The sequence below is a fragment of the Helianthus annuus genome, chromosome 3 (assembly GCF_002127325.2).
Source record: "Helianthus annuus cultivar XRQ/B chromosome 3, HanXRQr2.0-SUNRISE, whole genome shotgun sequence".
Lineage (NCBI taxonomy): Eukaryota > Viridiplantae > Streptophyta > Magnoliopsida > Asterales > Asteraceae > Helianthus > Helianthus annuus.
Window position 1 is genome coordinate 149,293,050 of NC_035435.2, and position 15,850 is coordinate 149,308,899.

At 34.1% G+C, this 15,850-nt stretch overlaps 2 protein-coding genes across 3 annotated transcripts; both read right to left on the minus strand.

Moving 5' to 3' along the window:
- Positions 1-4,347: 4,347 nt before the first annotated feature.
- On the minus strand, positions 4,348-7,797 carry LOC110930035 (mitochondrial import inner membrane translocase subunit TIM17-2). 2 transcript variants are annotated; one of them, XM_035987574.1, is made up of 4 exons: positions 7,187-7,797; positions 7,076-7,105; positions 6,278-6,933; positions 4,348-5,254 (listed from the first exon to the last, which is right to left on the minus strand). In XM_035987574.1, exon 4 carries the CDS (start codon positions 5,247-5,249, stop codon positions 4,572-4,574), a length of 678 nt encoding a protein of 225 aa, XP_035843467.1. In that variant the 5' UTR covers positions 5,250-5,254; positions 6,278-6,933; positions 7,076-7,105; positions 7,187-7,797; the 3' UTR covers positions 4,348-4,571. The 2 variants fall into 2 exon arrangements, with proteins under 2 accessions (XP_035843467.1, XP_022028938.1); XM_022173246.2 differs by having other exon boundaries at positions 7,076-7,797.
- A 4,116-nt stretch (positions 7,798-11,913) lies between these two features.
- LOC110932224 (pectin acetylesterase 7) lies at positions 11,914-15,103 on the minus strand. Its single transcript, XM_022175576.2, has 9 exons — positions 15,010-15,103; positions 14,828-14,910; positions 13,063-13,195; positions 12,884-12,963; positions 12,707-12,793; positions 12,450-12,574; positions 12,293-12,353; positions 12,123-12,176; positions 11,914-12,030 (listed from the first exon to the last, which is right to left on the minus strand). Exons 1-9 carry the CDS (start codon positions 15,083-15,085, stop codon positions 11,914-11,916), a joined length of 816 nt encoding a protein of 271 aa, XP_022031268.2. The 5' UTR covers positions 15,086-15,103.
- Positions 15,104-15,850: the final 747 nt, after the last annotated feature.

A 15,850-nucleotide genomic window follows, 5' to 3' on the forward strand; every position in this document is an offset into this window, starting at 1 on the left:
ATTATGCATAACTGCATATATTAATTTTTATTTTTAAGTAGGATGATTCATGCTTTTTATATTACTATTTTTTTTAATTGAAAGTGAGAATTATTTAAGGCTACATGATGTGGTATAAAGCTCCTAGAGACTTTATCACCTCATCTCAGCGCCACGTCACACAGGAGGCTTTAAAACCCCTTCCTTTAACTTGGAGGGTATGGTTTAACTACCCACTTTACACTATAGCGCCCCCATTTAACCACCATCAACTTCGAAAATGCCAAGGTTGCTCAACATGCTGACGGAAGGAGGACGCCCCCCCCCCCTTTTAATTACAGAGGTGTGGACGATGACGTCCCAAGGCGCTATGGTTGCTGGGGTGGCGTTAAGCCACACCCACTGGCCTAACTACCAACTCTCAAAATAGAAATTACATCCAGATATTAAATGTAAATGTATTTTTGTTCTTTTTCACTAAAAATACATGTATAAAATTATCATAAATTTTAAAAATTAAATTATTTTATTTTCGGCTCTTGATGTCACTTTCTCTTGAGAACAAGAGATAAAGTAATCTCATAATTTCTTTATAATGCATGTTTTGTGGATTACACGTTCATTTGAATATAATCATGTTAATTAGGCAACTGTATAACTCTAATCAAACATAATAAATAGTATTTCATAATAAAGGTATACTTGTTCTCATCCTTTTGGCAAATTTGATTAACTAGCAATAACATCCGAGCGCGTTGCGGCGCGCATACATCGTGAACATCGAATGGATTAGTGAAAATGTTATATGATGCGTTAACCATATGAAAACGCGTGTTTTGACATATCTGATTGAAGTCAATATAACCAACATAAGCAACGTGACTGGATCAAAACATATAGTAAATCGAATTTATATTGTACAATTATAACATATCATATGTGACCCGACTCATATACAGAAAACGTGATGGGTATAACAGAAAAGTTGCCACGTTTAATCATAAGGGACTAATTGGAGCTTTTGAAAAAAATGAAAAAAAAAAAAGAAACCACAATTTGACTCCAGTCAATTCGAAACAAACTTTATGAAACATTCATAAAATAAACACGAAAACATATTATATTTGAACTGACTCGTTTCGCAAAAAAAATTTGTCGAAACGTACACCAACTCAAATTTATAGCGAAATGTACATAAAAATATGCACATAAAAATGTTTTTTAAACAAAGACGTATTATATTTGACATGACTCGTTTCTTAGAAAAAGTTTCGTCGAAACGTAGAGCAAATCAGATCCATACCGACATGTACATATAAATATGTACGTAAAATTAGATTTTAAGTAAAGGAGGTACAAGGATAAAATCGAAACAAATTATTAGTAAAAAACTTAATAGGTTAAAAACGTTCGTAAAATAGTGTCATGTAGCACTAATGCCACATCACTGCCAGTGACCACCAATATCGTAAAGGCTCGTAGAAATAAAATAAATAAAAAAAGGAAAATATAACACCAAACGAAAAGCATACGTAAAATCGTTGTGCCACGCACATCCGTTATAGTGTGTTAATATGAAAAAATTAGACCGAAACGTAAAATGTAGAAAATAATAACTAAGTCGATCTAGGACCCATGCGTTGCGACGAACCGGTCAAATGGAGAAAAATAGACGCTTTGCGACGGGCCTGTCAAATGGGAATAATAATAAGACGAAAAAACGTCGAACCCCACACGTACGTTACGAAAGATTAAATGTATGGGGAACCAAAGTTGAAAATAAAAAAAAGTTGTGATTAAACTGTAAAAGTTGAAAAACTTTGTGTTAAAAATAAAAAAATCAAAAGGGTTAAAATTGAAAAATCAACTTTTTTTTTTAAATACTCCCTAAGCCTATTGTACAACTACATATAGCAACAAAATGTTGCTAATTTATATGATGGAAATATGTTTTCAAACGTACTTATTCATTTATTATTACCACATTTATCTCTCTTACAACTAAAGTGACGAATTCCCTCATTTGTGGCCAAGTGGTAGGAGACTTGGGTTTTCTAATGGAGACTTGGGTTTTCTAACGGAGACTCAAGTTCAATTCCTACTTGTGTCATATGGGGTGGATATATACAATAAAGGATTTGAACTAGGCCTTATGTGAGGTTGTCAGTTCGATTCTCAAGCCCAACCGGGTTTTCGTCCCACCGTGTGTTACACCAAAGAGTTCTGCTCTTGTGATGGCACAATGACTGTCAAGTGGCAGCCGGCGATATGGTTTCCCGGGGAAACACCCAAAAAAGCCAAACTTTGAATCCAGCGTGGGTCCTGTTAAGACAACATAGTCTGATCAGAGTGAGACAATACGACAATCTCCTATTTAGAAAGTGTAATAACCTTATACATGAAGTTTACCGTTTAAAAAAACCTAAAGAACTATATTGAAATTTTAAATATTATTATTGTTTTTTAGCAAACTAAATTGATGATGGGAGGTGTGAACCATGCAATAGAACATAGCAGTTGTATCATGACATCTTTTGATGAATATAATAAGCCAATGATAAAGTACAGTTATTGTAGTGTCCAAACTTATATCTTATAACACAATTTTATAGCCGATATCGATAACGTAGTTATTTAAATATTTGTTATTATTATGTAGGGGAGGTTAACCTACGATAGTCCTTAATGCGCGAAGGATACACGCGTAAAACTACACATGTTATTAAACTCAAACTCTAATCACGTATGAACAAAAATCATAATCAAGCATGGTGACTATAATCACGCATAAATAAAAACCATAATCATGCATGGTGACTATAATCACACATGTTATATTCATAATTACGCATGTTATGATTTACTCGCGTATGCTTCACACGTTAAGAACTTTTGTATATTAAACTTTTTCTTATTATGTAATACTTAAAATAATGTAATATAGTGTATTATAGAATAACACGACAGACATAACATAACACGACACGACACGATGACATGGCATAATATATTTTATATATTTTAAGTGTATTAATGGATGTAAATAATGCAATCGTAAGATAATACAAGGGTACACATTAGAAATTACTTATTGTTTTTAGACTAAATTCCTTTTTAGTCCCTGAGTTTTAGTGGTTTTAACTAGTTGAATCCAAAACCAAAATTAGTTAAATATGTGTGTGGGAATTAGTTAAATCATTTCATTATCAATACAAAGTACTTTAGTTATTTTTTAAACAATCTTAAGTTTTTTAGGATAAATACATCAATTTTCATCATGTATAACTTAAACTCTTTAACTATTTGATTATGAAGAACACCATTTGTCATGAGAATGTCTGTTGAGGACACAAAGTAACTTTAGCTAGTCACCAATTTATTTTGCAGAAAATAGAGTGTGTGATACTAATTTTAGGGGGTGTTTGGGATTGCTTATGTAACTTAAAAATGATTTTTTTGGAAAAAAAAGTTATTGACTTATGACTTATCAAAAATAAGTTTTTAAAAAGTGTTTGGATAAACTTATAAGATGGGAAAGTCCATAAGTCGTTTTAAAAAAGTGTTTGGATGAGCTTATGAGGTGGGAAAAGATAATATTTCATGAAAAGTTAAAAAGAGTTTCAGGGTATACGGTGTTGAGCGGTAAAGGTGGGTCGGCACCGATCACTGACCACCGCCAAGTTTGTTTACCGTTCAACATTACCGATTTTGGGGGAGAAATCGGTGAAAGCTCACCGAATCGGGGAGAGGGAGGGAAGGGGAGAGAGAGGGGTGTATGGTGGGATCCATGCCTTCTCAACCAATCACACATTTTTACTTTTTTTTAAATAGTTTACCTATTCCAAAGTGTCTAACCACCGCCAACGTTTTTGAGCAATAGGTAAACATAATAGGTAAAATGACGTGACACTGTTTGATTGGTCGATTTGAAAGTTTACCTATTGAAAGTGTTTAACCACTCCCTATACCCTCAAAAAGCTAAGATTTCCTAGTTTTTCAAAATGACTTTTCTACCTTATACAAAAAATTGTTTTAAAAAGTCCTTTTCACTTATCTAAACATTATTTTGAACTTTTCACTTATCTGAACATTATTTTGATTTCAAAAAGCTAAGTCAATAAGTCAATAGTTTATTACAATATAAGATATTAGGATCACGTGACAATTTAAAAGAAAATGATAAAAGAGTCTTGAGTTCAAGATTATAGTTTAATATTTTTGAATTTGGCTTTCTACGACTAAAAAAGCAACGTAACATGCCCTACAAAACTATTAATGGCTTCCATATAGATAATCTCTATGTCCTTTGTTCTAAAAATCGCAAAAAAAAAAAAAAAAAAAAGTGCATCATAATAACCCAGAAAAAAATTAAGTCCGATACAATTAGCATGTTATAAACTAGATAAAATATGATAATTTTCATTATGTCAATCATAAACTATTAAACATCCTACAATTAAAAACTTGCATAAAATATATGAACAGAGCCTACCAATTGAACCTGTTCCATCACAAAAAAAAAAAAAATAAATAAGAAATACGACTTCATACATCTTTCCTGAATGATTTTCATGGAACCAACTCGCTGCTATTCATTTGTACTCAAATGAAGGCGGGTTTGGAGCATCAAAGCTCTCCAAAACCTGCGTCTTGCTGCCACTGCTCGTGGCGGGTTCCTGCTCTTTTCCACCACCAAACAACCCTCCAAACCATGATGACGATGACGGTTGTGGTGGTGGTGGTTGCGACATGCTACTCATGTTTACTTGAGGTTGATTAGAAAGATGTCCCATGGGTGGTGCACCGCCCATGTTAGGCGGCACAGTCTCTTCCAACGGAGGAAGATTCTGGGGTGCACTCATGAGCTTATTCAACATGATTCCAGCTCCCTCAATCATAGCAAGTAGAACGCCACCGAAAACCGCAGACCGGGAGGCGGCACCGAGTCCCTGACGCATCTGGAGAAACCCTCCGGTTGCAGCACCGGCTATTATCGAGTTCCAAGGATCCTCTTTCTGGCGGACATATACCATTGTGCAATCAAAAGTGGAGAACAGTCCACCCCAGACCGCAAAACTGCCACCAACGCGTGGAGCATTCATCTGCACCGCTTGAACCCCGCCCAACAAGCGGTCGCCTCTTGGAGAGTTGTAGGTGCCTTTCAAGAAGTGGAAGGCTGCACCACCAACGGCACCCATGCCAAAGGCTCCACCGATATCGTCTAGTATTCGGTCCGGACATGGTTCACGAGAGGTCTCTGGGGTTCCCATTTTACCTTTCATTTTGCCAAATAGAAATCACACCATTATCCACATTGTTAATTTAGGAATGTGAATCGTGTCAGGTTGACGGGTTGCGGGTCGATGGGTTGAAATGTGCAACCCGAACCCGAATCCAACCCATATTATTATTCATGTCAAAGATTTCAACCCTAACCCGCACATGCATAAATTCGGGTCAACACGAACACGACCCGTTTAACCAACTTTTTAAATGATTCTACATGTTGACGAGTTATAAGCGGGTTATTGGTAATGTGTCTAATAGTGAGCATAAGTGTGACAAGCAGATGATATGGCGTGACAAAACTAACCTTATTATAACTTAACAATGTAAAATGAAAAAAAAGAAAACATAAAAATAAAAATATATTAGTTTTTCTTTTCTAAATACTTAAACCGGTTAACAGGTCAACCCATTTTTATAAGTGTCCACCTGAATCCGACCTGTTTTTGAAACGGGTCAACCTGAACACGACCCGTTTTTAAAAACGGGTCATGTTATCCGACCCAAAACCTGTTTGTTCGTGTCGTGTTCGGGTTGTGTCAAGGATTGCCGCCCCAAAATGTTATCATTCTAAGCAAAAGTTTGATCTTATAAATCATAATCATTTCATTCCAACAGATTATCCCAACTTATCTCAAATTCAAAGATTCTTGATATACACCTTAAATATACTACATTTGCACATCAATTCTATCACAAACCTATAATCAAATTCAAAATCATTTCTACAGATACTAATGGAGAAAAAAACCCTAATTTCATAATCTAGATACCAGTAGGATTACCAATTGTAACGCGAATTACAAAAGTAAACTGGAATTAAAGAGTTAAATTGTATTATGTTGAGATCGTAACCTAAAATCGTCTAAAATTCGCAAGATCCCCAATCACGTAAGCAAAAAATTAACTCAAATTCACATATGACAGTAGTGTATTCAGCACAATTAACAACCAAATGGAACAACTGCTAATGATTCTGAAAAATAATTAGGTGAGTATGAAAGATATTTACCTCGTCGTCGTCGCCGGTGTTAGCACGGATGAATTGACGGAGAGATTGTGGCGAGATGTTACTCCTTGATGGTTTCTTGATTTACAGATTGCGTCCCTTAAGTTTGAGTTTTCCTTTACTTCGGCTACTTATGTATGTTTTCTAACAATTTTGGGGACTTAAATGTCACACAACATTGCACTTACAATTTTGTTAGGGTAAATTACTTTTTGAGTCCCTATCTTTTATGGGTTTTAACTAGTTGAGTCCAAAAGCAAAAAGTTTAACGACCTGAGTCCCTATAAGCATTTTCTTTAACCATTTGAGTCCAAATTTCTAACTTCATCCACCAAGTCTGTTAACTACGAGGGTAATTTGGTCATTTACACACAAAGTACAAGTCTTGTATGCACATGAGTACAACTTTAATGCATTAACTTTTACTTTTAATATTATAATATATATAAATATAAATTATCTACCTTTCTCCAGCCACCACCAACAACCATCCCCAGCCACCACCCTCAACCACCAACAATTGTCCCAGCCACAAACAACATAACAGAACCGATACACACCCAAAATCTCAGACAAGAAAAGAATAAACATCCTACAAAACCCAACCCCAACAGACAACAAACACTATGCCCAAACTCAATTCTTCCTCTGAACACTACCTGTAAAAAAACCCACATCAACAAACACCCATATTGGGTAAATTACTTTTTAATTGTTCTTTTTACTGAAGGGACAGTGAAAGTAACATATTTTGAAGCATATTAATATAGTTTTATTTCATTTTTTGTTCTTAGAAATCACCTGAACAAAAGGAGCAGAAAGATGACGATCCTACAAAAGTGCGTTTGAAGGACGAGTTAACTTTAATGAAAATCATGGGGATATTTCTGCAAAGGATGTCAATTCGCTTACTGATGTATACTGGCTATGTCTCTAAATACAATTAATTTCATATATTTCTTCTAAATTTCATAATTCCACTCGACCGATGTTTCTTCACTGAAAGAGGATCATTTAGTGGTTGCATATGAAATCAAGCATTAACCTCTGCTACCCTCACCAACCATCGAACTAGTATCCGTCTTGGATGAACAAGATAAAGAAACTGAAGAATATGATGATGAAATTAAGCGAAATGGGGATCGGGTTTGTGTGACTTGTTACCATGATGATGTTTCAATTGTTGAAGATCGTCTTGTTGTTGAAAAATTGGTGGTGGATGTTGTGGTATTGACGGTGTAGTGGTGGTGGTGACGGTGGAGGTACAGCAGTGGTGGGTGTTGTGGTGGTGACGGTGTAGTGGTGGTGGTGACGGTGAAGGTGCAGCGGTGGTGGTGACGGTGGAGGTGCAGCTGTGGTGGGTGTTGTGGAGGTGCATCGGTGGTGGATGTTGTGGTGGTGACGGTGTAGTGGTGGTGGCGACGGTGGAGGTGAAGTGGCGACGGTGGTGTTGACAGTGGAGGTATGGTGGTGGGATGGAGATGGTTTAGGTAGAGAGAGAGAGAAAGTTCTAGAGAATTTGGTCATTACTTATGACCTGATATTGATCTAGAGAATATATATGTAATAAAATAGTTTTTTAATTAAAAGGGTAATTTAGTCATTTAACAAAAGTTAACAGAATAATTTTAACAGTGTTAGAAATTTGGACTCAAATGGTTAAAGAAAATGTTTATGGGGACTCAGGTCGTTAAACTTTTTGTTTTTGGACTCAACTAGTTAAAACACATAAAACACAGGGACTCAAAAAGTAATTTACCCATTTTGTTATTTTCATCTAATTATCGACTGAGTTAGAATTTTTCTGTTAACTTCTCTCCATTTTTGTTGTTTTCTACATTTATTTAATTAAAATATATATTATAGCCTTCATTTAAATGAGGAAATCGACAAAAATGAGAGAAGTTAACAGAAAATTCTAATCCAGTTTGCCAATTGGATGAAAATGGCAACAAAAATGAAACCTCATGATCCAGATACAAAAAGTTTTATTTTTGGACTGAAGTTGTAAAAGTGGCCTAAACTCAGGGACCATTTTGGCATTTTACCCTTATTAATTAAAGCATTAATTAAAAGTATAACAAAATTATATCTTGATTCACAATCATTGATCAAAAAAATATAGGGCCTAGATTAATTTATTTTTCTTCTTGCAAGAAGATTCTTCTCAAATGAACTAAAATACGATAGCATATAGCCGTCCCTAAGGATTTAAGTGTCTTGGCCGAGCTGAAAAAAAAAGTCCATTTGACCTAACAAGTTATATAAACTATATTTTAAACGACGAAACGTTGTAGCAGTAAACATAGCAAAAATGTAGGGTTGCTAAATCCACTGGTTTCTAACGTGTCAAATAACTTCATCTCCATATAAAGTTCATCACCATCGATCTTTAGTTTTTAGTTTTTGATTTTTTTAAAACTTTTTATTATTAATTACATTAAATAGATGTTTGGATGATGGATTTGGATCAAAATAGGACTAATGGTCAAATATGTTATAAGATTTTAGATATGGGTAAAAATAAAATTATTTGTGCCTAATAAGTTGTAAGATCAAATGTTTATAGAGAGGCTCTAATAAATTAGATTAGATAGATGTTTGGATAATTGATATGGATCAAAATGTGACTAATGAGCCCAATATATTATAAGATTTTATATATGAATAAAAATAAAAGTTTTTTGGGCGTAATAAGTTGTAAGATTAATTTTTTTAGTGATGGTCCAATAAATTTTCAATTTTCAATTTATATATATATATATATATAGAGAGAGAGAGAGAGAGAGGGAGAGAGAGAGAGTTAGGATCCTGTAAAAAAGGCCCAAAGTGTGAGAAAGGTAAGAAAGAATCTCAGCCATTAGATCTTTTGATCTAATGGTTGAGATCAATAGGGACCAAAATATATAATATTTTTATTAATTTGGATTGAATTGAAATATCTAGGGGCATTTGTGTCTTTTTATCTTCATTTTGTAAATCAAAATCCCTACAATTTTGTTCTCTCTCTATCATACGTTCCTAATTTCTCTCTTTCTCTCTCTTTCTTCTTCCATATTCAGAACAGAATCCCTTGTTACGTCGTCGTCTCCGGTGAGCACCATCGGTGATTATTATGAGTAACTGCAACGGCGCACTGTGACCGGAATTTGATCGGTGCGGTTAATAAAGACACAAAGTCGGTTGAGAGTTTCGAGAAGGAATAATCAGGTGAGCAATTGAGCAATTGGGGGTTTCTTGAGCGTTAACTGATTTTTGGTACTTTCTCATCCACACCTACAACAAATGATTCAATCACCAAAGTACCTGGCCTCCCGTCTAAAATCTCCAGATGAAGCGTGATAATCGACTAGTAGTTCCGCAGCCTGTGGTCACCACCAATGATTTTTATGCCAAATATATGTGCAAACTGAAAACGTAAACAGAGAAGAAGGAAAAGTGAATTTGTTGTTGGCGTTTGTTTGTGATTATAAAAATAAAATAGGGTTTTGTAATATAATGTGAATTTTTAATTCTATAAAATGTGGAAGGTGAGTTTTCCACTTGTAATGGCGGTGGCGGACCGGCAGTGGTGGTGCCGGCAGCGGAGAAGAAGATGATACAGAGATGTAAGGATTATTGAATGGTGTTATTTTTCTGTTCACTAATGGTGTTTTTTTTTCCTTTTGTTAATGGTGTTTTTTCTTTTCTGAATGGTGTTATTTTTCTTTTCTTAATGGTGTTTTTTTTCTTTTCTAAATGGTATTTTTTTTCTTTTTCTGAATGGTGTTATATTTCTTTTACTAAATGGTGTTATATTCTTGTACTGAATGGTGTTTATTTTATTTACTGCTGAATAGTGTTATTTTTTGTGCTGAATGGTGTTATTTTTGTGCTGAATGATGTTATTTTTTTTGTGTGAATGGTGTTTTTTTGTGCTGAATGGTGTTATATTTTTTGCTGAATGATGTTATTTTTTTGTGTGAATGGTGTTTTTTTTTTGTGCTGAATGGTGTTATATTTTTTGCTGAATGATGTTATTTTTGTGTGAATGGTGTTTTTTTTTGTGCTGAATGGTGTTATGTTTGTGCTGAATGATGTTATTTTTATGTGAATGGTGTTTTTTTGTGCTGAATGGTGTTATATTTGTGCTGAATGGTGTTATATTTTCTGAATGGTGTTATATTTAAAACACCATGTATGAACATGCTCTGAATGGTGTTATATTTATGGACGGTTATAAGTCCTTAAATCAAGGATTTTCTCTCTCCAAATCCTTAAATCAAGGATTACCATATTTGAATTTGTTAATGCATTTACAATCATACCATTTTCAATTAATTTAGATCTAATGGCTGAGATTCTTTCTTATCTTTCTCACACTTTTGGTCTTTTTTACAATAACTCCACCCTATATATATATATATATATATATATATATATATATATATATATATATATATATATATATATATATATAGGGTAATGCTAGATAGAAAACCCTCAAATTCTTAGAAAACTCTGGAAACCCAAATCTCCCCCCATTTTTACCCAACCTCCCGACATTTTTTTTTTTGAAAAAAATTACACATGTAATATACATGTTTTAGAGTGTTTTGGGCCAAAGAAAACAAAAAAGCGCCGAAGGGATTTTTTTTTTAAAAATAAACAAAATTCAGTGCCTAACATGTGTTAGACAAAAATGCTGAAAGTTGCTGAAATTTTTTTTTTTTAAATTATCCCTTCGGCGCTTTTTTGATTTTTTTGGCCCAAAACTCTTAAAAACATGTATATTACATGTGTTATTTTTTTCAAAAAAAAAAATGTCGGGAGGTTGGGTTTTCTAGGGTTTTTTTATATAGATAGGGTTTTCTATCTAGCCCTACCCTATATATATATATATATATATATATATATATATATATATATATATATATACCCTAGCATATATTATATCTTATTGTAATTTCAATTATATTCCATCAAGTAAATGATTTCAATTATAATAACAATAACTTATTCCATCAAGTAAATGACTATGGTGTCATTATCATTCATACATAGCGAGCCTAACAATAGTGTGGATCGACATGCTCGGTATCAGTCTTTTGGAACTCACTTTTGTCATAAAACCAATCATCAACTCCCTCTGCAATGGTCTGCAATTAACACCTCTCGTTTTAGAACATGAATGTAGAAGTTTAGCTATTGAGATTCATTACAAATTGCCAAAGCACAAGCAGTAAAGAAACATTTTACCTTATCATCAAGTTTTGAAGTAGCATTTGCGAACCAAGTAGATTGGTCGGTCTGACAATGAGTGTAGCAAGTGTTTATAAACATTCCTTCGGTTGAACTCTTAGTAACTGAAGAAACCGACCCTAAAAAGTCTGAGCGAAAATCTATAGCACAAACGTGAAAACAAGGTCATAATAACAAGCATACATTTAATTGTAAACCGAAAAGGTTATATCAAAACTGAATGAAATAAGGTAACTGTATTGATCACCTTGGAGTCGTTTGAGTTGGGTTGTCGAGCATTCGTTCAAATCATTTTTGCACTTGGTGAACTCACCTTTGGGATCAGACTCATTTGTTGCAAACATGTTGGATACCTTGATTAAATTTATGGTAAAATAAGAACATTAATGAGAGATGAGTTATGATCGAATATCACGAAATATTAATATAGAACTGACCTGCCATGTATCATAAGCTGAGTTTACTATGAAGATAGGCGTGTTGATATAAGGCATAGCGAAGTCAGGGTAGAAACACTACAATGGCAATTGAATGTTGTAAGTTAGTAAAATTTGAATCAAACAAGGAAAACAAAGAAAGACCACACTAGACCGATAAGTGCGCTTACTAATCCCGGGTTCATATTTGAAGTACACTCGGAAGGTAAAGCTTTTGCTGATCCCTACAATAATAGCAATTTGATTCATTGTGTACAAGAGATAAGGTAAGCACTTCGAACTTGGAGAGAGAGAGAGAGAGAGAGAGAGAGAGAGAGAGAGAGAGAGAGAGAATGTGTACATGTAATGTGACTATTTTGTCGAAGTATTGTTCAAAGCGATACTCTCCCGAGAGGTCTTTCCTGTTCAAACATTTGCATTAGTGTTGTGTTAACATGGCATGGTAAAGCAAAATATATGCGCGTGTGTTTGTGCGAGAGAAAAATCATTGAACTTACACATGAGGAAAATAACCGGCATCGGAAACACATTTTACTCTAGTATTTTGTGGGAAGAATCCGCGAAACTTGTCACAATTCAGGATCGAAGCCAAACCACCAGCGGAACACCCAGAGAGAAGAACCTATCATAGCAACATATTTATTGGACTTTAACAAAATATATTGAACATAAAAAAAGTCAATTGCATCATTTTTCTAACATAATTATAAAGGTATAAAGTATTTTTCTGGTTAATAGAAGAAAGGTGATTTACATTTTGTGCATCCTTCATTCCAATGCTCATGAGCTCCTCAACAATAGCATCAAACACTCTTGCACCTCTAAAGTATAGGTTATTGTCCTATAGTTAAAGGGTAACAATTTAAAATTTATACTTTGATATAACTAAGATTAATTTGATTTACGGTTGGTTTAAGAATAATTGATATACATGATCAACTTCTTCCACATCTCCTGTAAATGATGCCCCGTCACAATACCTCATATACACCCGATTCCAGTTGTAGAGGTCTGAAAATATAACGGTTTTGACATTAAAAATATAATAAACCTTAAAAAAAAAAAAAAAAAAAACAGATTTGGTTTTGTATGGTTTGTTCAGATCAGTACTAGGATTCTGATCTTGTTGATTGCTCATTAGCCCTGTGAAGTTCAGTTCTGGCATTAACTTGGATGATCCTAATCCGTAGATTAACGTTTTTCTTTTAACACAATCTTCTATCGTATGACACCATCCTCCTCCCTGATACAGTATCACACACAAGTATAAATGTAAGATAACGTAGCTATCATAATATAGATTAGAATTATAGTTCGGTCACCAAGCGTTCAAGATTTACATTTAGCCAATCTCACAACTTTTTTTTATGGAAATAATGACTCAAATTATTTTGGGTTCATTTGACTAGCCTTATTAATAAGAAGGGAAAATTGCAACTTTAAACATAGTTGACTAAAGGGTTTACTAAACTAGACATTTTTTTCACTTTTCAGTTTTGTTTGGACCAATTCAACTAGATCGAGCCACGTTACACTGGAATTTAGAATTTTCAGAAGTGGGGTCCACCACAAGTACACTCCCCTTTCGACACGTGGCCGACTGTAGCCGCTAGTTTCCTTGTTTAGCCGACAACGACACGTAGCCAAACGACTGATTAGCCGGCCACCTAAGCTCATCAGACGGCTGAGCCGTCCCATCTCCTATCGTTTTGGCTTGACTCGGCTCGACACTACTTGTAGCCGTTGCATGTAATTTTATTTTGTTTTTTCACCTTATTTATATTTGTATTATTTGTATTTTTATTACCAAATCATTCTATAAAAAATCTCACACAAATATGCTACCATAATGGGTATTCAAGAATTCCTTATTTTTCATTCACTCACTCATCCACTCTAGTCTCTAGAGACCATCATGTATCGTAGTTTCAAACATCCAATCTCACCCACTTAACCACTTTGTTAATTTCAAATTGAGTTATTACACGTTTACCTAAAAATCGTAAATCCTATGAGAACATGATATGTATATTCAAAAAGTGTAGTTCGTATTCCACAATGAGAAGGTGACACGCGGCAGCAACATGTCGCGTTTTAAGCTTCGAAAAGCACCAATGAAGATTTTTGTGTCCGTAAGTTAATTATTCTTTCATGTGATAATTTGTAAAGAGTCAAACATATATCTAGAGAAAATCATGAAAATGGTCACTTAAATTAATATATTTTTGGAGGATACACGACTAAAAATACGTATCGAGTCATGTAGAAAACAAAAAGAATTCATTATTAGTTTATTACTTCTCAAAGTTGACTGGCATATTAAGTTCACGTTGAGAGAAGTAGACAAAAAATAGAACATTTACTTTTCAAATTCATGGACATCCCTGAATCTAAAATCATATGAGAATCAAATTCGTGTACCCTTCTTTTCCCACTTATCCCTTAAAGTTATATTTTGTCATTCATGTTATTTAAAGTTGATACACGAACTTCATGATTGTTAGGGGCAGATCCAGGGGTGTTTTGAGGGTTTCCGGGAACCCCATCAGCTTCGGAAAAATTTAGTGGAAAGTGGAAACCTTGTATGATTTGAAAAAAAATGATACGAATAATCTACCAAAAGGAACCCGGTGGAAAAAATTACTGGATATGCCACTGTATTTGTGAAATTTATCGGATATGGTTACCCGAATATAGCACACTTCCATAAGAATGAATACTTTCATGATTCTCTCTTCTAAATATGTGCTCATATGGCTATTTACGTAAACACTTTGGTGTCATTCATATGATATTCCCGAAAATCATGTGTTTAATGGATAAATTTATCTAATTATTTTGTGAAAATATAACGCGTCGATAACTTCCGACATACCGGCATATGAACCAACCAATTGTTGACGCCATCTCCAAATCCTTTATCAAACTGGTATGCAGGTGGGCTTCCATCCAAACAAACTGCACCATCACAAAACTCATAATTTCTTCATAAAATCACAACTTTCTGTTACAAAAAAAAAAAAAAATATGAATAAAAATAGGAAAACGGATCAGCACCTGCTCCTTTGGCTACAGCACTTTCAATAAGGGTTATCTTCACCTCTTCAGAACTTTTGATGTTTAGAAACAACATTACACACACTACAAATGTGCATCGGATTGTTCTTAATGTAACCATTTTTTTTCTTATTTGTTTAACAGAAATCCAGAAAGATTTGTGCTTGTAAATGGTGTAAGCTTAGATATATGTTTGTTGTGTGTATATATTACATATAAGTAATATGATATCAAAACTAAAATATGTATGTAATATGATATGTGTGTGTGAAAAAGGTGTGCAACGTATTTATGGGGAGCAAGGAATAATAAGGTTCGATTAAGATCCCTGAAGTATAATGTAAATCATATGACGCCTCTCAAGTTTCATTATTTGTCATGATAACTCCTTCGGTTTTGGTTTATGGAAAAACACGAGTCTTTTATAGTAGAGTAAGGCACATGTGACATTTGAGTTTTGGTTAACGTCTTTAACCCGTGTAACAGAAAAGTGTGTTTAAGTTATACTAAAACTTTCGTAAAAAAAAGTTGTACTAAAACTAAACTGTTTATTCTGTCAAACCGTTAACTCGATTACATAATAGCCCATTAACGCTCTCCAACTTGTTTATGATTCGACAAACCATTTACAACGTGTCAACACTTTGTTCAGATAAAAGCAGGGTTACATGATTTTTTGTGTGTGCTCAGATTAAAGTTAATGTCTTTTAAACGAATAAATATATAAATCATGTTTGGGTTTCATCAGTTTTAATTAGTTAATCTATCAACCTGGCACTATTGCCAACTGTTAAGAATCTCGTCGTGTTCTTCACTGATTATACTCATGTAGTCATGTGTC

What these genes read in the sequence shown, in the direction of transcription:
- LOC110930035 (XM_035987574.1), bottom strand. Translation starts at nt 5,249, where the DNA reads ATGGGAACCCCAGAGACCTCTCGTGAACCATGTCCGGACCGAATACTA.
- LOC110932224 (XM_022175576.2), bottom strand. Translation starts at nt 15,085, where the DNA reads ATGTTGTTTCTAAACATCAAAAGTTCTGAAGAGGTGAAGATAACCCTT. An exon ending in TGCTGTAGCCAAAGGAGCAG is followed by an intron (nt 14,911 to 15,009) that starts GTGCTGATCCGT and finishes GTGATGGTGCAG; the next exon opens with TTTGTTTGGATGGAAGCCCA. An exon ending in ATTGGTTGGTTCATATGCCG is followed by an intron (nt 13,196 to 14,827) that starts GTATGTCGGAAG and finishes ATACTGTATCAG; the next exon opens with GGAGGAGGATGGTGTCATAC.